The sequence below is a fragment of the Strongylocentrotus purpuratus genome, unplaced genomic scaffold (genome assembly GCF_000002235.5).
Source record: "Strongylocentrotus purpuratus isolate Spur 01 unplaced genomic scaffold, Spur_5.0 spur5_scaffold_7, whole genome shotgun sequence".
Classification (NCBI taxonomy): domain Eukaryota; kingdom Metazoa; phylum Echinodermata; class Echinoidea; order Camarodonta; family Strongylocentrotidae; genus Strongylocentrotus; species Strongylocentrotus purpuratus.
The window spans coordinates 27002249-27026692 of record NW_022145613.1 but is presented as its reverse complement, the minus strand read 5'-3'; the positions used below and the strand labels follow the sequence as shown (position 1 = coordinate 27026692).

At 36.2% G+C, this 24444-nt stretch overlaps 1 protein-coding gene across 18 annotated transcripts in view; it reads left to right on the top strand.

Annotated features, from left to right (window-relative positions):
* Window positions 1-12245, top strand: part of LOC574871 (protein scribble homolog) — a 121056-nt gene extending 108811 nt beyond the window's left edge. For 12 of the 18 annotated variants that reach the window (XM_030974591.1, XM_030974594.1, XM_030974597.1 and 9 more), the window contains 8 exons: window positions 2322-2345; window positions 3821-3923; window positions 4602-4746; window positions 6003-6116; window positions 6796-6884; window positions 7331-7374; window positions 9071-9143; window positions 10377-12245. In XM_030974591.1, coding sequence (XP_030830451.1) covers window positions 2322-2345; window positions 3821-3923; window positions 4602-4746; window positions 6003-6116; window positions 6796-6884; window positions 7331-7374; window positions 9071-9143; window positions 10377-10381 — 597 coding nt within the window. In that variant the 3' untranslated portion in view covers window positions 10382-12245. Of the gene's footprint in view, window positions 1-2321; window positions 2346-2760; window positions 2888-3820; window positions 3924-4601; window positions 4747-6002; window positions 6117-6795; window positions 6885-7330; window positions 7375-9070; window positions 9144-10376 lie in introns of those variants that run through there. The other 6 variants (XM_030974602.1, XM_030974601.1, XM_030974605.1 and 3 more) reach the window with 4 other exon arrangements.
* Window positions 12246-24444: the final 12199 nt, after the last annotated feature.

Below are 24444 nucleotides of genomic sequence, written 5' to 3'. Positions count from 1 at the left end.
ATTTTCTATCATCAAGGAGAGTTCATGTTCTGGATGTGGAATTTATAAAAAGTCTAAAATACTTGAATTTCTGCTTTTGAATATATTTCGTTTTAAGGCTCCAATGGCTGTCCATAACTTTTAAGTCCAACTTAGTGTTAAGTTCTACTTAGGATCTTTGTGAAACACCCCCATGGAGCCTTTTCATAGTCAATCCAAGAAGCCTGTGGTGTATTTGGCTGTATCTGGGATACCTTTTCTTTTGCATTGACCTTTAGTTATCTCCCATACCTGTCTACACCCCCTTTTATATGATTACCTCCCTACCTGTTCTAACAGAATATTTCATACTTTTATTTTCTCAATCTGATATTTTGTAATGAAATTCCCCATCATTTTATCAGAAGTGAGAGGAAGCCAAAGAAACCTCGCTATTTAAAGGCTTCATCGATACAGATTTCTTTTAACCTTGCATTTTGAGTGTATAATTTCTAATGATTTGTGTGGTATCCTCTGTAACCCAATGACAATTTCAGAATCGAGTTGTCATTCTTCTACCCTTGGTGACACATCAACTCAAAACCACTAATAGGTTGCCAGAATTGTTCTATATCTGTGCGTGTAGTTACTGATTATCAGAGATGCCAAGCTTTCAGCAAATCAAGTTTTAGCCTGATATCTCTCTTTTTAGTTTATTATCATAGTTATCTTCATTTCATTAGATCATTTTTTACATACTTTTCCATTTGATCATGATAACCCTTGTCATCATTCAGTGTATCATCATAATCCTCTATCATTGTCACCCATCATCATCATCCATCATTACCTTTACATCCCTTCCTTGCTGTATGACATCTGTTTGTTGCTGAGGGGCAATTCTATGAAACATGAGCTGTAAGACATCGGTCTTTATCCATGTATTTGATCCGAAAATAAAAAATCTCAAGGTATGACCATATGACCATTGACCAATGGTTCTTTGTGGTACCACCACCCTTATCCAGTGCTTTTGTCATTAATTTGTTTTTCATTTTGGGATGAAATTAATGAATAAAGATACATGTTGTACAGGACACATTTCACAGAATTCCCCTTAAGGTACTGCACCACTACAGTAACATGTACTATCAGGGATCGTACAACTTGTGCTCTGCTGACAATCGCTCCACAGTTGATATCTACCATTAAACAAGATTCCTAACTTTTTAATCCAGAATGCATGATAACACCCAACCCCAACCCTGTCCTTAAAACATAACCTTAAACCCTATCATAACCCAACCTCTAACCCTAAGTCTGTGATGAAATAAAGCCTGGAGTAATTGTCATCAGAGCCAATGCCTCCCAGACATATGTCATTGTGTTCTACCATCATTGATGGGACATTTCATTCACTCATTAAGTATACCTAGTGAATTTGTGATGAATCAGTATTCTAGATTTCTTCCTCTTTATGCTATTTATTTAATTTTGTTTCGAAATAGGGCCCGTTTGCACAAAGAGCCAGAATTTATCAAAGAGAATGGGCTTGATTTATTGGGTCACTTTTGATACAGCCAAAATTTACATCCCAATTGGATAACAGAAATTTGCAATAGATTGTCTGTTACAGTGTATATGGTTGCAGGTTGCAATCAAATCATAGCTTCAGTTGATTGTAAGATGCAGTTGATTGCATTTAACTGTGGCATTCAATTATTACTCTTTTGTGCAAACTTGGCCTATTCCCTACTTTCAAACTTTTTCTATAACTTAGTTTTGTATTTTACTTTTCAAAGCCTTTTCTTTAATTATTAACTATTGTGATCATTTATAGCAAGTTGTAATGTCTTTAATTTTTTTTAGACACTTTGATTATCCTTAAGTATTTGTATTAAAATTCTCTACTTTCAAGTTCATTTTTCTGAGTTACTGTGCCCTTCACTTGCATTCATTTAGTAAATGAAAATTTTATGATATATTTCAAAGCATGATATCTTGTGTATCATTGTATATTGCGACATTTACGCACTGTAAATATGTAGAAATCTTTCTTCTCTCTTGAAATTGATTAAATGATTTTAGTGTAACATTATAATTTTGTTCTACTCAAAATGTTTAGTTTCATCTTTTCATAAAGTTAAGAATATTAATTTAATTGTTGCTTAAACGTCTTTAATTTTAAGTTTGTAAATGACTTTGACTGTGTGTTATAGTTCAACTTTGATTTTAGCATTATAATTATTTTTCGATATTTACATCATTGGTACATGTATACCGGTATGCTACTTCATAGCATGTGTATTTTGTTGTAATGTGAAATGATCTTGTCTTTCTTTGTCCAAAAATTTGATTTCAAGCCTACACCTCCCGAAGATCCAAAGGTACTATTGCCAAGTAGATAGTAAAAAAAAATATCCTGAAGTATTTTTTATTAAATGTATGTGGGAAAGGGGTGTTGTGATGCCAAAAACCTCAGAGATTGGAATATGGTTCTAGAGCTTTGTAGTCCTTAGGGTATGAGGGGGGGGGGGGGGGGGGATTCCATTTTGAGATCCCTACTGTCAGAAGCCTAGTGTAACACATGAGTTAATAGATTAAATTGATATCTTTATGAAATTTGATTGTATGTATTAGTTCATCTTTATTTTTAGCATTATGATTCTTTTTTTTAGTGTGTGTGTGTGCAATATTCACATCATTGATACATGTTTATGCTACTTCATAGCATGTGTATTCTTTTCTTTATATTCATGTAAAATGAAGTTGTCTTTCTTTGTCGAAAATTTGATTTCCAAGCCTACATCTCCTGAAGATCCAAAGGTACTATTACCAAGTAGATAGTAAACAAATATTCTCCGGTCATTATAACATGTATGAGGGAAAGGGGTATTGTGAAGCCAAAAACCTCGACCATTGGAATATGTATCCAGAGTTTTGAAGAAGGGAATGGGGGAGGGGGGGGGGGGGTCAGTTTTTAGATCCCTACTGTCGGAAGCCTGATGAATTGATACTTTTTGAAAATCTATTATCTGTGTGACATATTTGAGTACCTGTATTTTTAGCTTTTCATGATCTATGTGAACATGGTGTGTCCATTTATTTGAAATAAAACATTGTTCAATGTTATATGCTGCTACCATTTTGTTAATTTGAATAAGATTTTCACCACTAAGTGCATCAAGAATTCAGAATGTCTCACAAAGCAGCAAAATGTCATCACCTATATATATATATTTATATGTACCACTTGACACTTGCACCATGAAGTGCTTGCCAACGCAATCTTCACAATGATTCCGTTCACATATGAATAGTGCATTATTACAAGTGCTATAAAAATGCTTTTTTACACGTGTATGGCCTGCATATGCAGAGCAGCAGCAGCTTTATTGCATCACATGCCATGGTTTTGCATAAATTTGTTATTTTGTATTTTTGATGAAAATGACAGAGTAAAGGGAGCTACAGAGACCCATCTAGCTAAGTTTTACTTGGTAGTTATGAAGGAAAATCACAAATAAGCATTACAAAAACACAAACACATGTAAGCTTGTGGTTTTGTAATGGAAAGGCACTGTGCATAAAAACTTGTTTTTGAGTATTTATGAGTACATTTATGAGTATTTTCATGTGTATTTGGATTTTCCATTTTAAGTTTCTAGACAATTATTGTTAACAACACTGGCTTTCAAACTTCCATTGGCTGGTACATTACAAGTGATGTTAGCTATTGAGAGGTGGGACCCATGCATGCTAAATTCACCAAAATAGGATACAAACCATGTTCCTACTGTGCGTAATGCATGTTGTTAATCACGCTTTGTAACACGTTTCATGGATCATTTTCTCTCTAAAGCCTGCCACGGATGGTTCGGAACCCTCCAAGCTAGCCTTCAAAGACAAGTGGAAACGCTTTGAACAACAGATCGACGAGCAGGCACATTCTACACCTAAAACAAGTAAGTCAAGAAACACGTCCTCCAGCCTTTGGTAGATCAGCAATTCCGTACCAAGGTTGCTCAGAGGGTATGCAAATATATATTGTACTTTCAAGGCCATGAGGACAGTTACCTATATCCTGTGAAGAGCCATCTATATACAGAGTTTGGCCAACTTGATCTCCCTGGGTCACAACATGGCATATATTCTGTTGTTTTGTGCTTGCCCAACAAAGCAGTAGTTGCCATATTGTGTCTAGCTTGAACCGGGTTGGCCGATCTCTGTGTATAGATGGCTCTGTCCTGTTGTACATGTATGGAATTAGAGACCCTCTGGCTGTCAATGGACAAGGCTCAAGTTATTACTAGGGATGAACCTGTTTGGACATGAAACTCATGTCCTGGAAGTCGACAAAGGTTTAACTCTGTACCTTCTGATTTTAAACTCACTGCTTTTACCAATGAACTGTTTCGACAAAAAAAAATGTAGATTTTGGTGTTCTAATTATAAATCCTGGTATGCTTCAATGAGAGCATATGTGCCATTTTCTCATCTGACTTCCATAGCTCTTCTGTCCCCTATGACCTTTTTAAATCTGTTATTAGTCATGAATAAGAAAGCTTAGAATAAATAATTATTTTGTTAATTAATTCTGTTGCCTTCTGTGACCTGAAAAATTGTTTGTATCTCTTATCCAGATACCAAGAAAGTATCTCTGGTCAGCGATCAAGACCTTCAGAAGATCAAAGAGGATGAAGATAAGAAGGTATCAGTGATGACCCCAGATGACCTTCTCAACTACTCACAGGGCGGGCTTGATGCAAATAATACATTCAATGCCAGGTGGGTGTGTCCTCTGTTGTGTCTTGTTGTGTATCTTCAGGTGTGTCCATGATTGTGTCCTGGGGTGTGGTCATGGGGTGTGTCCTCTATTGTGTCCTGTCGTGTGTACTCTGTTGTGTGTCTTCTGGTGTATCCATGAGTGTGTCCATTATTGTGTCCATGGGTGTGTCCGTGATTGTGTCCTGTGGTGTGTCCTCTGTTGTATGTCTTCTGGTGTGTCCATGATTGTTTCCATAAGTGTGTCCTGGGGTGTGTCCTGTGGTGTGTCCATGGGTGTGTCCTCTGTTGTGTGTCTTCTGGTGTATCCATGAGTGTGTTCATGATTGTGTCCATGGGTGTGTCCATGATTGTGTCCTGTGGTGTGTCCTCTGTTGTGTGTCTTCTGGTGTGTCCATGATTGTTTCCATGGGTGTGTCCTGGGGTGTGTCCTGTGGTGTGTCCTGTGGTGTGCCCATGGGTGTGTCCTCTGTTGTGTCATGTGGTGTTTCCTGTGGTGTGTCCTGTGGTGTGTCCTGTGGTGTGTCCTGTGGTGTGTCCATGGGTGTGTCCTCTGTTGTGTCATGTGGTGTTTCCTGTGGTGTGTCCTGTGGTGTGTCCTGTGGTGTGTCCTGTGGTGTGTCCATGGTTGTGTCCTCTGTTGTGTCATGTGGTGTTTCCTGTGGTGTGTCCTGTGGTGTGTCCTGTGGTGTGTCTTGTGGTGTGTCCATGGGTGTGTCCTGTGGTGTGTCCTGTGGTGTGCCCATGGGTGTGTCCTCTGTTTTGTCATGTGGTGTATCCTGTGGTGTGTCCTGTGTTGTGTCATGTGGTGTTTCCTGTGGCCGTTTTATGTAAGTCCAATAGGTCTCTTATGTTGCTTTTCTAATCTCATGTCAATGCCTAGTTTCTCTACTATCCAAAAAGAAGTTGCCTCGACCCATTTTGTCTAGACGTCATTTGTTCAAAAAATACATATGCAGTCTATCAAGATTTTCAATTAGGAGAGATTTAGTTGGTGCTTACGATAACATGTGTTTATACAAGACTGAAGGCCAACAATTGGTCTCGAGGATACAGTTATTAAAGAGATGATGAACAGACGTATCAAGAAGAGTCAATCCGCCTTGAGGGAACCCACGGGTGTAGAAGGAGGAGGAGAGTTATGATGATGATGATGAAGGTGATAATGATGATGTTAATGATTACAATGACAATAAAGATAAAGGGTAGTGGTGGTGGTAATAACGAGATGAATCATTTGGTATATTTTTCCTTTACAGTATATCAATTAGTCCCATTGGTGCAAAGAAAGATGGTTCCAACCACTCCGAGTTATCAGCATCAGAGCTCAGGTCAAGAGAAGCTGATGAGAAAGCCATTTTAAGAGCTGCAAGGTTAGTATAAGATTTACATCATCTTTGAATCTCGTTTTACTTTTTTCTCTCCCTCTCTCTTTCTCCCATGAAGTCTTCCAAATACTTATACTCTCCTTCCTCTTCTTTTCCAAATTATTTGGTCCTGTTTTTTCCATTTCCCACATCATTTTTCTTCTTTATTCATCTGTCTATTCCTCGTAGTAATACACATACTCAGCACCCGATCACACGAACAAGACCCACACCAGACCAAAGATAGACCAAATGAATAATTACATTACCCTGAATGGCAATGAATTTGTAGAGTGGTGTTTAGTTTTGAAACAGTTCTTCAGTGTGACTGAGTTATCAAATTGTTACTATTTAGTTGCCACAATGTACTATCTGAGACCTGATTATATGAAATTGACCTCTCAAGGAATGCTGCATGTTTCTTAATTTCACCTTATCTTATATCATATACCAAATACAGTTAAACCTGCCATAGCGACTACCTGCATGGAGAGACCACCTGTCTATAAAGACCACTTTTTTAAAAATTTCCCTTGAAAATGGTTTCTCATTGAAACCTAAATTTACAGAACCTGTACATAAAGACCACCTGCCTATAAAGACCACTTTTTCTGTCTCCCTCGAGCAGTCTTTATCTACAGATATCACTGTATATCATTGTGGTTGATGTTTTTTCTTCTTTCAGGATGCAATCTCTAGAAGACGATGCATTACAAGCTGAAAGGGCGATCCATAAAACACAAGAAATCAACAAACTAAAATCACCAGAAACAGGTTTGTCATTTACAATTTTATGCCAATAGGTGTGGTAAATACGAATAATTTGGTGACCAAATATAGAGACCTATTCATCTTTAATCTTCATTTACACAAAGCAGTTAAAGAAAGAAGAAAAACAAAATGAGTAAATGAGATACAGTTATGTAGTGCAAGTCACATATTTGTATATTATATTTCATAGATAGATCAGTGAGAATTTATAGGGGAAAATGGTTGCCCCTATATTTACCCCACCCCACAATCCTGAATTTTTGTTGTGCATCTACAGTATATTCAAACTTGCTATACCGTATTCAAATTGGCTATATTTTACTCAGTTTTTTTAATAGACATTTTACCCCATTGTGCGCGCGAATGAGGGTTTATCTCTCTCTTTCTCTCTCATATTTTGCATTATGAAGTAATTAACTTTGTCTCCTATCTCTCTCTTCATCTTGCAGAATCAAAACCCAAGGAAAATGGTGAAAACAAGTCAGGGTTAACGGTATGAAAAATGCACTGTTGATAAAATGTTGTCTTCATTGAATAAGATATAAGAAATCTTGTCTATAAATACCAATGATACCATGTGAGCTGAGCAGAATTCAAAGATAGCATTATAAATTAAGGGATTATTTAATAAGTCAGAGTGAACAGAGACTTTCATTTAATAATATTTTTATTGTTTTTTGTTTGTTTGAGAAGTTATTTGTTGTAATCTTGAAATTTGTCAGTCAGTCTTTTTTAAAAACGTGATTACCTAGTAGTAAAACATTCAAAACTTTGTTGTGATTTTATTTTGTGTCGAAAATTGCTGTTATTCTAGGATTTCCAGGAATATTACTGCCACTCACAAATGTTGTATATTTTGTATTATTGTATCTTGTATAATATGTTATGTGCCAACTATTGCTGCCTTTTTCTTATAGCTAATATTTCAACGAATATTAATGCAGCCCAACAGTGTTTGAAAATTTGAAGATTCTTTCTTTTACAAATTCCAAAATTAAAAATACCCTGTTCTTATCTGTTACTTCTGCTTTTTGGCAAAAAAAAAAAAAAAAAAAAAAAATCCACTTTCATGGACCTACACATAGTATGAAGATGTACTTGCATGTATTCATCTATGTATGTTGGAGTTATGACTACTTGAGGTATTATTTAACATTATAATAACAACCACTCGTAGATGGCAAGAATCTGACTTTATGTCATCATTATTCAAGCACTGTTGGTTCACCTTTGAAATAAATGTTTACATCTCTTTCATTTTGCATGCTCACTTTTACTTCTTTTTATTTGATGTAAAACTTTCCACTGTCACATAACTTCAATTCTAAATGTAGCCTCATTTCTTTCAAAGCTTTTAAATTATTTCTACATTCTTATATTAAGCATGCTCGATGTAGCCAAGGCTTGCTAAATTCTTTGAAAGAATTTGCAAATTTATGATTTTCATCTACCTTTCTGCCGGACTCGATAAACTTCTGTCTTTTTTTATCTTTTCATTTTGAACTGCCTATTTGAATTTGCTAAATTTACTTTTCCCTTGTCACCTTATGTCCATGTTTTGCACCCATCATGGAAAAAAAAAATCAAAAAAAACGAAAAAAACACTGGGAACTAAATTCTCATCATGACCTGCTCCCTCCTGGAAAATAAAAACGAACAATGCTTTTGATCATGATGAGTTTTAGAGCAAGCAAAGGCTGAGTAAAGCTAAAATTGTTCCCCTTAAGCACTCAAAGCAGACTACATATACATGTATGTACAGTACATATACCAGTAGCTACTTTCATGGAAAAAGTTCTTTGACCTCTAAAGTAGATTTCCTCACAGACCATCAAATTCAAGTACTGGAAATCTAAGACCAAAGCTTTCTCCCAACAGCGAAGCCACCACTAACAATACTTCCCCGTATACACTATCATTTCTTCTATCTCTACCTCTGAGTCTATCTTAGTATTAACAAACCAACTGACCATGATTTCATTCAGACTAGAACAGGATGTAAAATTATGATTATCATTCAAAAGTTTCTTCACTAACCACAAGTCACCACCATCAGCATTAACTACACCACTGCCATCAATATCACTACCACTAACACCTCGCTGGAGCTTTTTATTTGCTCTAGTCAATAACCAATTGACCTCCGACCTTAAAGTCTTCTCCTACCACCCTCCCTCCCTCAATCACAGATATCATCCGATGGTCTCAATAGCCTTGACGAGATCCAGTTTATGGATGAGGGCGACGAAGGTACAGCTGTGTGTACGTAGAAACCATGACGTGGATTTGATCCAGGCCACCCCGCCCGCCCGCCCACCCGGCAACCCCACTCACATTTTTTACCCCTCTTTTTTAGCTTTTTGTTTACTAACTCCCCAGTACCCCTCTGATTTGCCAATCCAAATTGGAACAAAGAAGTCCTGCATTTTGCTTGCATCTGTCGTTTAACAACCAAGTCCCGTCACTCTTGGGAGCTGGTCCGGTATAAATTCTAATGGATGCCGATGATGCATGTTTTGATACACCCGTGTCATTTTGCACGATCTGGACACAAAAATTGTTCAGATTTTTCTTTTCAGATCTGTCTCCATTTCTTGCATGGTGTTATTTTTTGTTAAGTTTTATGTGTGATCGTTTTTTCAAAAAGGAAATGGAAATATGTTTCCTCTTTTCTTTTCAATGTTTTATGATTTTTTATATTTCCGTTGAAAACCAAGTCCTCTGGGCTGTTTCAATGACGAGAAAAATGTTTTTTTTGAAAAATGGGATGAAAGTGAAAAGAATTTTGTCATCTTACAGGAAATTAACCTGAAAATTTGATTATACAATGAACCCAAACTAGTTATGAAAAGAAAGCTGTAGATTTTGTAGATTTGTAGGCAAAGGAATTCCCAGTGCTAGAATATTCCCACCTTGCATGCAAAGATTAAACTCGTTTTGGCCTGGAATAAATCAATGCCATGGTTTTTTTACAGACACTTTGTATTCTAAGTAAAGTAACAAATATAGTACCGTAATGTATTGACGTATATTTACCAAAAGTCTTTTTTCACCGTACAAATTAGCCTCTCATACAGGCAAAATGAAATACTTCATTAGGAAATAATGTTAATGCAATAAATCTTTCATGTGCATTTTGAAAACTTTGTTTAGTCTTTTTATATTTTAAAAAGAGATGATATTTTGTAATATTTCTTCTTAATTTCTTCAGATTTAATTTGCACAATTAAGGCTATTATTTGCACAAGAAAGTTTTGCAATGGAAAGCCAAATGTAGCATTTTGTGCAGTCTGTATTTGCTGTTTGTCTTCTTTTGTGCTGCACGTTCAATATTGTTGTGACTCGTGAGCTTTGAAGTTTTCTGTTTAATTGTTATATTATTTTATAAATCTAAGAGGCTGCGATACTCTCTGCCATTTTGCAACCCTTAGATGTGGTAGTCTAATTACATGTACTCATAATTTCATGTTTTTACCCCATTTTGATTTGAAACAGATTAGAGAGAAGTTCATGCAAGGTTTACTGTGATGCCTTGACGTCTCGCCCGCCGTGAAATGGACACTGATTTTAACGGGACCTTGATTTTTTAATGGAGATTGCCAGAGGTTGAAACTCGTCACCATGAAGCCATCAATACCTTACAAGCTTTGTGATTGGTCGAAACGAAGCCATTGAGCTATGAATGTCGGAAACAGTCCCGGTGATTGGCTCATGCCCGTCTTGCTTCGCCGTAACTTAGCAGAGATACTGAGAACTCAACAGCGAAGGAGATAAACCTCTGTGTGATAAGTAATGCAGTGACGTTAGAAGACACTTGGACAAGACAGAAACCAACATGTGTGTTCGCCCATAATTACAAAGGTGTTCTGATTTTATCAACATGCGATTTTAATCCTCTTTTTTCTTGGATTGATAATTTTAACTTTTTAAAGATTTTAACCAACTTTTTAAAGACTAGATTTGATTGAAAATGCTATCATATGAACCCGAAGAATTTTGTATTGATATCAAAGGTTTACAATGATGGCCTCTCGACGGAGAGCGCAAGATAATTGCTGGATGATTTTGATAGATGTGGATTCTCTCAGAAAAAGGAAGATTATGAAAAAAATATATATACACAGAAATCATACTTTTGTCAATGAAACTGCCTGTCGTGTGACTACTGGAGGACAGATATCATGAAATTGTTGTAAATAATTCTAAAAATGAGCACAATATTCACCAAAATTACTGCCAAGAGTTTTTTTGTTCTGTTTTTTTCTTTTTTTTTAAATCAAGAGATATTATGACAGTGATATTCAAATAGTAGTGATGATTTATGTATATTATGTGTAAAATCTTATATACAAAAATGATGCTTTTTTTTATTATTTATTCTTTTTTTTATTACAAAAATCTAGTTAAGGAGAGAGCTCAGGTTGTGTGATGAAATTCCGAAGATCAGAAAGGGTGAAATATTGGGACCAATTGATCGTCTTTGGAATTTTCTTCATTTAGTGGAATTTATGTTAATGTCTGGAATGGTTTGATTATAGAATTTCTCACTAAATGTAGCCTACCAGTGTTGAGATCCAAGGCCGTCATTCTCTTAATGATTACTTTATAAAATTAACACCACCAATTTTTTTTTAGTAAATAGGCCAGTATAAAAGAGTCTCTTCAGGGTGATTTTCCCCCCAAAAGTATTCACTCCGAGTCAAAAGTGCACTAAAAGACGAGGAGTCACTCCATATCATTCAAATTGGTCACATAACATTTATTTTAAGAGCTTTTTCTGTGGTCAAATCTACTTATAACTACAGTATTTATATTTTAAAATGATTGTTAAGCAATTAAGAGATTTTTCTGCGATCTCTGAACCGAACCAGAAGACAAGCAGTGATTTTATTTCATGTAAATGAACAAACATGTTGATGAGTTAATGTATTGATTATGTAACTCTGGGGTTCTGAATATTATGTTTAGCATTGAAAAAGGAAGAATGAAATTGTAAGGTATATATGAAATGAAGAGATAGCTTTAATGAAATAAAATAATGCATGATGTGATGTAATTTTTTCTTTTCTTATTACGTTTTTGATCTTGAGCAAACAGTAATATTGTCTGATGTTTCGATGTTCATGTATCTCTACAAATACAAAATATTTGCAAACTGTTGCCTTTTCATATTTAAAAAAAGACATATCTGTACTCATTTTATTGTACAAAGAAAACACTGTTGCTATTGTCTCAGTCAATAAGATATATTCTGCATTCACTTGCATTTTTAGCCAGAATTTTAAAATGTCCTGTAGATGCCTGTAGGTGTAAAGTTGTTTTTAATATCGCAGTCTAGATTCCTGTACAGATTGTCAAGATATTTTTGTATATCAACGAAGAATGTTTGAAATTATTTACAACCTACCTGTAGGTCTTGATGAATGGAATGCAGATATATTTACACTAGCCGATTATGAGACATGAATTTGTTGTCATTTTAACGAGGAGATCGCTTCTTATAGAAGATGGATCCTTTTTTGTTGATTAGGGTCAAGCTCTCTATTCATAAGGACCCCTATTCATAAGGACCACTGTTCATAAGGACCACTGTTCATAAGGACCACTGTTCATAATGCGTGACTAAATGAATAGTGGTCTTTTATAAATAGCGGTCTTTATGAATAGCGAGCAGACCCCGTTGATTGATAGTCTATCTGTACAGAAAAAAATATTAGAAACTTGTGTACTTCCAAAAATTTGATTTGTAGTCGGTTTTAACTTTCACCCGCACCTCACCGTTGTAAGATTGATATATTTATCTCCATTAGTTATTCACTTAAGATATTCCAAATACTTCTGGAGAGATTGATACGATGTAAACATCCCCATTCTTTTCAGGAAACATACATTGCACAAAGATGTCCATACTACAGAGCTAAAGGGTCAAATTAAGCACTATAACTTTACTCATGAATTGTGGTTTTGGTACATACATTCTTAAACAAGAAAGAAGAAAACAATTTTTTCCAAACATTGGTCAGTTAAGTCCTCTGTTAAGAGTTACATGGTTAAACCTGTCTTTAGCAAGACCCTGTACCTCATTTTGTTCTAGACCTTAATAAACTGAAAAGAGGGTCCCATGTTTTTAGATAATTCAATTAAATTGGCCCTGCAAAGTTCATTCCCCTTCGTTGTGAGATAACTGTTATGTATTTGTGTTGTACAGTGTATAATTTTGGATTTGATGTCTTCTCGCTAGATTGTTATTTTAACTTGCCAACACAGTTATCTCATTAACTATCTCCTCAACAAGTAACGTCGTAAATCTTCAAAGGTAATCCACAATTTATATCACTCTTTTATGTCTTTGTTTCCATCAAACTTTCCCATGGTTAAAGAAGAGCCCTTGCTATTTTGTTGGTGTACATTAATATATGATCCCTTAAAAATGATGCACCTGAATTTGAAGTTACTCTATATTTATTTAATCTTTTTTTTTTTTATACAAGTTTACTAATCCCTATACTCTCAAGTAGTTTTGTGCATTCTTTCAGTAAATATGCGCATGTTTAATTGTTGCTTTTTGATAGCTACTACAAACTGTCTATCATCTCATCTCTATTTGTACAGGTTTGTTTTACAGATAGCATTTCCTCTCCTTCTCTCTACCATTCTTTTGTATGGAAATGATATGTACATGTATAGGCCATTACGGTGCTCTATGTAGTATGTTCTACTTATTCATTTTTACTCCATGTATGAAAGTATAATTACTATGATTTTTGTTTCCTTTTTTTGTTTCCCCGTTTTTTTTTTCTGAAGAAAAATGATGGCAACACTAAATTGAAGTTTGTCATTTTGTTTTGATTCATATGGTATTAATCTGTTATATCTTAACAAATATCTTCAACCTATTTATATTATTTTGTATTACATGTTGACAAACTGAATTACACGTACTGTTTAATTACATGGAGAGTGAAATTCTTATTGTGTTGGCTTTTGAACAGAAAATGTAATATATCGATGTATTATATTCCATTTGTTTTTATGTACCCTCTGATAAAGGCTCAGTTTATTATGCAAGTTAATTTATGTTACGTGATCACCAGAAAGAATAGAAAAAGATTTAAGCTGGCTTCCCAGATGAATGTTTTTTTATACTACAAATGTCAAATTTATTACTGATAGGCACTACACAGCATTCCTATGGCTACTTCAGTCCGATGATGATGAATACATGTGTACATAGCCTAGAAATTATGGACAAATTACTTCATCATAGTGACAAATTCATAGTTATCCGCTCTTTTACAAAATATTTTTTACAAGTTATGTGCTATTTCAAGCATAATTATTTCCTTTTGCAACTTTTTATTTAAAGTAGGAATAGGTGGTAGGCTTTATCCTGTCAAGATCTATTTACAACCTAGCTCCCCCTTTTACAAATGTTTTATCTGATTTTAATCAAGAAAGCTGCTAATCTCTTTCAAACCAATTTCTTATTTTCTGGCCAAACCTTTACCAAGACTGCACAGCACTCCCTTTCTCTCCTATTTTCTGGAAAAACTTTTAGTGAATGCATAAATATTGGAAAATTTGGATATAGTCAGATTATACTAGAACGGTAGGACATTTTATGTAAACATGTAATTTGCACTTTGTATTTATTAGCCCAACCGCTATTCTGTTTTATATATATACATGTAGTATGTGAACACCACAGAAGCATTTTGAATAATTAACAATGGAGTATTTTAACAAATTGTCGTGATGCGAGCTAGTGTTCCATACGAAGAGAGTTTTAACTGGCGACGGAGGAGAATATGAACCTCTTGCGTGTGCCGATATTTTGTATTTTATTCTGAAAATGCAAAATCTGTGAAGTATTAAATATGAAATATTACCAAAATATGTGTCTCATGTTTTCTTATTGATCATAATTCATGAAAGTTTAATTTGTAGTGATGAGTAATACTGAACAGGAGGCTTATAATAAGTACAGAAAGCTATTTAATGTGCCGATTGATTGATTGATTCAAATTTATTCCATTTCATATATATCAATTGTTTGCACAATAAAGAAAATAGTTGACAAAGTTCAAAATTATGAAATGAAACAGGAACCTACTGGAAAGCATTGTAGGTTCCCAAGAATAAATATGAACATTATTTTCATAAATCATTTTGAACTTAATAATCACAGTAAAATAGATATAATATAACATATTTTCACAAACCCTTTTAAAGTGTCTGAATAATCGAAATATACAAAAAGAACAGAATTACAAAACGGGACATGAAGGACAGGATGATGATAATGGAGATGATTATAATTTTGATAAGGAAAGAAGAGGAAACGGAATGAAGGCAGCTAGTAATGATGATGATGACTATGCGGTTGATGATGCTGGTGATGTAGGTGTAGAAAGATATGAGAGTGACGATGATGGTTTCATCAATGAGAAGTATATGTTTGGTTGTTGCATGATTGAATCTGAGAATGGAATGGTCAACAAAAAAAAAAAATTTGATTGAGAATGTATAATTTGTCACAATAATACCGATCCTATCACAATGAAAACATATTCAATACATGCCAACATTTGAAAATCAGAAATCTGTACAAATTATGCTATTTAAAAAAAAAGAGGAACAATTCTAACTCTCCTATTCAATACTACAGACAAATTTGTACAGGAAGAGGAACACCTGCATTAAAATGATAATTATCTTCTCCCAAAAAGAGGAATGTTCCTCTTTAATCTGAACAGTTGGCATGTATGGATTCAGAAGAGTATGCAAGACATCTCAAGACTGCAGTTGCTTTCCTAAAGCTTTTACTTTAGTCATGAAAACGATAATGGAGGCATAAAAAGATTTGTGTATCACAAGGTTGAACAGACAAGAACAATGTCAATAGAAACGATATACAAAAACAATTTCAGTTATTAATTCATTTATTTATCGTGCAAAGTTACATCTACCATGTTGCAACCCTCATTAGGTTCTGATAGTCTGTTGTAGGAGATTGCTAAAAAATAACATTTCAATTCAATTTATTTTGATCCAATTAATCTTTGTATAAAAGATTTTAAAAAATTGTAAAAATACATGAATTAATTCATGCAATTTCATACATAAATACATTTGAATGACATACATGTATAACAAATACAAATTATAACAGAACTAAATTGTAAAACTAAAAAAAATATTGTCAAAGTTTAGACAGTTAAATTCCCTGATAAAATAGGATTTGGTAAATATAAATGGTTGGAAACAAGAAAGCGACACAAAGAGGGAATGGAGAGAAGAAAAAAATGTATGGAATAAAGAGAAGAAAAAAGGAACAAACTTTAATTTTGTTTGTTCCCGAACTGTACAACCTCTTGTAATGATTCCATTAGTTGTATGAAATTAAGAAAATGTGATACCTCACTTCCTAGGTGGAAAAAGGTGCAATGCAGATCACGCAGATATTATTATTATTTTTTTTTTTAGCAGATGTTTCTGCATTTATTGATAAATCAAATATAAAACATTCAAATAACAATAATAGTATATAATATAATTGATTTACATCAAGAGTGACAACTTAATACACACAAAATAAAATATTTAAAAAAATGCATAATTGAAAGCTTGAAAGTATGGAGGTAAGTAAAAATAATCAAGATAAATGCAGAGGCCAACTATCATAAGCAAGGAAGCTTGAGTTGATAGCAGCCGGGAAGGGGGGGGGGGTACATGGCGCTGTTTTAGGAGAATGTAGGGGAATAGAGAGTCACATATAAAGATTTTGTTCAGAAAGTATCTGAATAAAAAGTGGAAAGAAATTAATAAAAGAAAAAAGAAGAAAAATGTGCAAGTGTGTGCAAGTGGGTGTGTGCAGGTGAAGTAAGTGTTCGATTCGTATTGTTAATGAACTGGTCATCTAAAATTAATTTAAATAAACAATCAAAACCTCTGAGACCCTTATGATGTTTTTGAATATGTAGATATTGAAGAGGGGAAAAAGAGAAAATGATCGATGGAAAGGAAGAAGAGGGTAGGAGGAGGAGCAGAAGAAATGGGGAGAGGAGGAAGAAGACACGGAGCCTGACAGGGAAGAAATGAACGAGGTTGATGAAAACGTAAAGCATTACACTAATCACTACTACTAGTGACAATACCACCCTTGACATTGCAGGTGATGGGCTTAGGTGATCTTGTATGACCAGAGTCACCAGACCAGTGTGATATGAGCACTTGGCACTTTATACAACCACAGGAGAAGCAGTTATTGATAATGAGGTAGAAGAAGAGGGAGAGGAGAAGATGATGGAGAAGAGGAGGGAGAAGAGGAGAGGGAGGGAGAGGAGGGAGAAGAGGAGAGGGAGGGAGAAGAGGAGAGGGAGAGGGAGAGGAGAGGGAGGGAGGGTGAAGAGGGAGGGAGGAAGAGCAGAAGTGGCAGAAGAAAAGGGGAGATGAGGCAGAAGATAGAGAAGAATATGGCAGGGGAAGAAGAGGGAGAGGAAGGAGCTAGAGCAGAAGCGGGAGATGCATGAGGAAGAAAACATGGAGATCGACGAAGACACGGAGCAAGCTGATGAGGTTGATGACGAGATAAAGCACTACACTAATCAGTACTACTTCTACTACATGTACTACTACTAATGATAATAGTGAAAAGATTTTTTAAAAGAGGCCATATTTAAAGTTACATAATCAATTAAATTTCAACATCTTCACTTGTATAATGCAAGCACCGCAACATCGAATTGAACGATTTTACCATTTAAAATGTATATACACTGTGTTCATGTATGTAATGATAATTATGAAAAAATGAATGTGCAAGTATTTATGTTGTGCAAGTCTTTATGTTGTACGATTTGATTTTTAAGTTTAAATAATTGTATTAAATTACTGTTTACATTTATCTATAGATTCCCTCTACTTCAACGGCTGAAGCCAGGAGGAGGAAGAGAAAAACTACTAGTGTAAAGAAAAAGGTGTGTATGAGGTCACCGTCATCTCAAACAATGTCAATTTTGTTGAAGTTGGCAGGGCCTATTGTTTAACCGAAATGTAGTTATGTTGTATTTAATCTCATATTCCACTACCATTTCCTGAAGGCCTTCAACATCATCGCAACTGGAGCGGCAGAGGTAGAGAGGGAGGACCTTGACATGCCCCTACCTCCTAAGTCTAACCCAATTCACCATGCACAATTATTAGACGAAGGCAGGGAAAATCTTACTGATCAGTTTAGAACATTGGGTGCTCCATTGGCCGAAAATACAAACGCGATGGCAGCCTTGACAAGGCGGGTCATGGAGATGGAGGAGAAAATCAAAGGCTTGGAGACCGAGTTAAAACTCATGAAGGCCAGAAACACTGCCACCACGCCCCAGCTAAACTTCACATTTCCTCCTGCTGCAGCCCATCCACCCGCCCCTCTCGAACGGCCTCCGCCCGCGGCTCAACCGGCCCCTCTCCCTGCCGCTATAGACCCTGGGGCAGAGTTGGAAAACATTGCCCAAGGTATCTTGTTAGATCTCATGGCAACACAGACGACCAATGCGCTGGCACGGAAACTGGCAAATGTTTATTTTACCAAAGAAGAAAGAATACCATTTAACATGAATGGGACCCAAGGGTACATCCGCCTGGACGCTATCAGGGTAGAAAAGCTTAAAGCAATCTTTTTGCACTTGATGGGTGCTCAGGCGAAGAACCAAGAGTCTCTCAGGGCTAAAGCCACGGTGGCGATCGACCTCCAGACGAGAGGCTATAGGAAAAAAATGAGACGGGGAAAAGACTGTAAATTATGTATTCTGGCATATCAAGCAGCAGTGCCAGCGTAGATTATGCAATGCTTAACAAGATAAAAGACATGGTAGGTGGATCCCTCAAATCAGTCATTTTCACTCGAAAGTGCTTCTGTAGTAAGTAATCTTAAACACTTTACAGAAAAGAATTTACAGCTTGATTTTTATCGGACGAGGGCTACACGGGTGCATATGGCAGGAATGGGCATATAACAAGATCCCTCTTACGATTCACTACCTTTATGGCTGGTCCTTGAGCAGACATCAAAAAGAGGGAAATGGAAATGGAAAACAAAAATAATAATAAGAGGTAAACTATTCCTTCTGATATTATATTGAATGTCAGATCAACACTTATCATTCTTTGAAACATGTAATAAGAATGTATTTTTATTTTGTATTAAAAAAAAGAAGGGTATAACAACAGTACCATACAATTGTTTATACTCTCATTATTATGAGATTATAATACTGACATCTTAAATAGGCATGAAACAAAAAGTACTCATAAAAAGGTTCAATAACATGATTGAAATCAATATTGGAATTAATATTGGTTGGCTCATTACTCTGTTTCTATCTGAATGAAATATTCCAACAGAGGAGACTCCAGAGCAGATAATGTTGACGTACGCAGGCTACCTCGAGCATTCATCGGGAATTTCCGCCTCTAGTGCCATCGCACATTGTGGGATGCTGAAAAGAATACAGGATATGGCAGGTGGATCGCTGAAGTTGGTCTTCAATGAATCCAAAGTGCTGCTGAAGTTAGTAATTTTAAAAACTTTACAGAAAAACGATATAGTTTGATATCAAATATTGGGCACCTTCAGATCTTTACAGCCTGAAAGCTTCCATTCAAATATGGCAAGATCCAGAGAATTGTCAATGCACTGTTTTGACAATTATGCAAACAGCTCCTCACTAATGTAGATTGCAAACATAACATTTAAAACAAAACAAAATCTGATTTTTCCAAGAACTATAATTCTTGCAAATTATATTACACATGTACTTAAACAGCATCTTTTATTTCAGATTACAGTTTAGAATCCTCCTCGTTGGAAAATAGGAATGAAATATCATTCATAAGTACAAAATAATTTCTTAACCCTGTATAATTTACTTGCATATTCAATACATAATTGTATTTCATACATTTATTTTCAAACAGCATCGTTCAAAGATTGAAAGAATCCAATATGTCTAAAACGAGGCATAAATACCTCGACACACTCAAGAAGTTTGGAAACTTCATTCTGTCGGAGGCCGGATACACAGGGCAGTATGGAAGACCAGAGGATGTGGCAAGAACCCTCTTACGGGTCACTACATTAATGTTCGGCCTCTGACCAGACATAAAAAAAAAGAGAGAGATGGCAAACAAAAAAATGATCAGAGGTAAAAGGTTCCCTCTGATAGTTGGCTAATATCTGAAGAAGGGAAAGTGACGTGTCCGATACTGCGGGCATTCACCCGTCACCTGTTTCTATCTGAATTAAATATCACAACAGAGGAGAGTCCAGAAGAAATTATGGAGACATTTGAAGCACTTGTCTGGGATATCAGGTATCAGTGCCATGCTTAAACGAATTCAAGACATGGCAGGTGGATCCCAAAACTAAGATCCGAAGAAGTGCTAATGTACTGTTTCAAAATTATGCTAACAACTCCAAACTAATGTAGATAGCAAACACAGCATTTTTTCCAATAACTATAATTCATGAAAATTATATTACACATGTACTTTAACAGCATCTTTCATTTCAGATTGCAGTTAAAAATCTTCCTCGTTGGAAAATAGGAAATGAAATACCATTCATAAGTACAAAATAATTTGTGCACCATGTATAATTTGATGTTTTGTATGTAACTTTAGTTGCATATTTTACTACTGGTATACATATATTTCATACATTTATTTTCAAACAGCATCGTTCAAAGACTAAAGAAGACTACATGCCCAAGACCAGGCACAAATATCTTGATACGCTAAAGAAATTTGGGAACTTTCTCTCATCGGAGGCTGGATATTCAGGCCAGTATGGGAGGCAGGAGGATGTAGCGAGAACCCTCCTAAGGGTCACTGCCTTCATGTCCGGCCTCTGACCCGCCATCAAAAAAAGAGAGATGGCAAACAAAAAAAATGTTCAGAGGTAAAAGGTTCCCTCTGATAGTTGGCTTATATCTGGAAAAAGGAAAGGGACGTGTCCGATACTGCGGGCATATACCTGCAACCTGTAAGTGTCCGATACTGCGGGCATACACCTGCAACCTGTTTCTATCTGAATTAAAGATCACAACAGAGGAGAATCCAGAAGAAATTATGAAGACATTTGAAACACTTGTCTGGCACTTTCTTTCGTCGGAGGCCGAATACTCAGGGCAGTATGGAAGGCAGGAAGATGTGACAAGAACCCTCTTGAGGGTTACCACCTTCATGTCCGACCTTTGACCGGACATTAAAAAAGAGATATGGTAAACAAAAAAAAATAATAAGAGGTAAAAGGTTCCCTCTGTATTATATACATCTGCTGATGTAAAACATTAGAGAAAACTTCCCTTTTGAATTTAAGTTCAATTTACTATACGATTTCAAAAATCAGCTGTTTGATTAATTTCACACAGTAAATTCAATCAAGGCCCGCATTCCTCATGGGAACATATCAAGGCAGTGAGGAACACCCCATTGTTGAGCTGGAAGCACAGAATGCTGGATGATGGGGGCTATGTGCCACCCTCATAAGAGCTGAAGGAGCAAAACGCTTGAAATTGTAAGTTGTAACCTTCATAGATCAGGCAGCAGTGCCATTGCACATTGTGCCATGCTGATGTCATACTGAACTGCCTGCACTCTTAAGTGCTCCTGAAGTTATACCATCGGATGGCATTGAGGGGGACATCATATTCCTCTCAACATAATCGTACTGCCCTGACTGGTTCTTTTAAGGGCGATATTTTGATATCCCAAAAAGAAGAGCCAGCCATTTTCCGTGGATTAGCCTAGCTCAGTAACCTCAGATAAACCATAATCAGCAATATCTTCAACAATTAAAATTACAATATTTTAATGCCACTTTATTAGACTGCATGGCTCATATGCATTATGATGCAATCTTCATTTAAGATAAATCCAAACCCCTCAATATGCTTTGCACTGTAGAAGATGAAAATAACATTAAATAATTTTGGATGATTGAATTGATGATTTACAACAGGTTCAAGACCACGAGACAAATAGCACCTATGGGGATGCAGTCCTTATCCTCGACCAGTATGGGTGTACCTTCACGGATACCTACTCAAAGATGAGAGATTTCACACCACGGTACAAGGCAAGCATCTCACCGGACCCCAACGAGCCATACTTTATGGAGAAGCCTGGGGACGACTGTCAAATTCTGGACAGATCATGTCCAGGATGTGGGAGTCCTACAATCTCCCAGGAACTGTAGAAGATGAAAATAACATGAACTTAATTTTGGATGATTGAATAGAAGATGAAAATAATATGAAATAAATTTTGGATGGTTGAATTGATGATTTACAACAGGTGGAAGACCACAAAACTCACAGCACATATGGGGATGCCGTCCTTATCCTCGACCAGTATGGGTGTACCCTGGTGGATACGTACTCCAAAATGAGAGACTTTACGCCAGGGTACAAGGCAAGCATCTCACCGGACCCCAACGAGCCGTACTTTATGGGGAAGACTGGGGGACGACTGTCAAATCCTTGACAGATCATGTCCAGGATTTGAGAGTCCTACAATCTCCCAGAAAATTTCTCCCAATCAACATTTGTAAAACTGCCGCCACCAATGCACGTTAATTAAATGAAATTCAATTCATGTTTGGTTTTCTAAGGAAAACAAATATTAAATTGATGTAGTAAAAAAAACAACCATAAAATGTCTACAATACGAAATGGGCACAACATGACACAAAATAGGAATGTCAATAGATCTAATTAATGAATTATAAGAGAAAATCGTTCAGAGCGGCAACGCACATTTGATAAAATGTATTTTGCATAACGACAGGGCTGTTGGGGTATGTAAGAAAATAATATTTGGTGGCAATGGTATCAAGATACATGTATGCCAAACATACTCTAATTAAAAATAAGGCAATCACATGAGGGGGGGGGGGGGGGGGGAGAGAACATGTTCCCCGTGGTGCATGTTGTACGATGGAGGAGTTACAATTTATTTTCTCTGTTTGGTTTCTCCTGTTCTATCGTTTCTCATTTGATCTTCCTCCAAATGAACCATAGCTAAGAACCAGAAGTGAGAATCACATTAAACTCAAGATCACTTGGATCACTCAAGTCTGTTTTCACAGAATCCAAAGTGCTGCTAAAGTTAGTCATTTTAAAAAGCTACACAGAATATTCTGAAAGGTTTAAATGTGTCATTTGCCGTACGTTATTATAATTCTAGAATTCTAATTTCTAATTATAAAAATGCTCTTGGGAAGCTCATTTTGTTAAAGTCAACCCAATTCATAAAAAAAAAAAATTCAACCAATCATACCCAGTTATGAATCTTATTCATTAAGAAACAGGAATCCTATGGAATACTTACCAGTATTGTATTGTGACAAATGGATCCAACTAGAGAGTATAAGTAAAATTCATAGATAACATTAGAGAAAACTTCCCATTTGAATTTAAATTTGATTTACTATATGATTTCAAAAATCAGCTGTTTGATTAATTTCACACAGAAAAATTCAATGAAGGCGAGGCAGCCTGGAAGGGAATCAAAGCAGTCAGAGACGCCCTCATAGTAGAACTGGAGTGCCAAAATGCTGGACGAGGGGGGCTGTGTGCCACCCTTAAAACCAATGAGGTGGCAACCAGTAAAGAGCGAGATGGAAAGAGAGACTTCTTGGTATTAAAATATTACAAATTGGAACCTTCATAGATAATATAAGGGAAAACTTCCCATTTGAATTTGAATTCAATTTACTATATGATTTCAATAATCAGCTGTTCGGTTAATTTCACACAGAAAAATTCAATCAAGGCTAGGCTTCATGGACGATCATAAAGGCGGTGAGGGACGCCCTCCTCGTCGAAATGGAAGCCCAGAATGCAGGACGAGGGGGGCTGTGTGCCACCCTCAAAAGAGGAGAAGAAGAGAGCTCTATAGCTATTGATGGAAAGAGGGAATTCTTGGTATTCAAATATTACAACTTTTGTATAACTGTTGCCAGCTATGCTGGAGATGAATACCCTGAGGAAACAAAGGGTATTCCGTGATAGATCTCACCCACTCGACATGAACGGCGACACAGAAATGTTCGAGAAATACAGATTCACTAGGGATGGTGTGAGATCTATCATTGCGAGTTTGGAGGCAGCACTCTAGCCCAAATCTCAAGAAAGGGGGGGGGGGGGGGGGTGCCCGGCAGTATCGCAAAATCAGAGCAGATGTTGACAACATTGCTCCATTATCTAGCAGGAGGTGGGTACTACCGGTAAGTTGGGAGAAGTGGCGGATTATCAACATCTGCAGCCTTCCGGCACACCCATCTTGTAGCCAATTTTTTTTATTTGACATCGCGCGACATCATATCCAGCTACTGGAATGGGGGTCACATACCGGTATACGTGAGTGTTAATTGTTATAGAAACCACTCGATCAAAATGGTGGCACTGCTAGCAATGCTGGAGGTGTATACCCTGAGGAAACAAAGGGTATTCCGTGATAGATCTCACCCATTCGACCTGTACAATGATACAGAAATGTTTAAGAA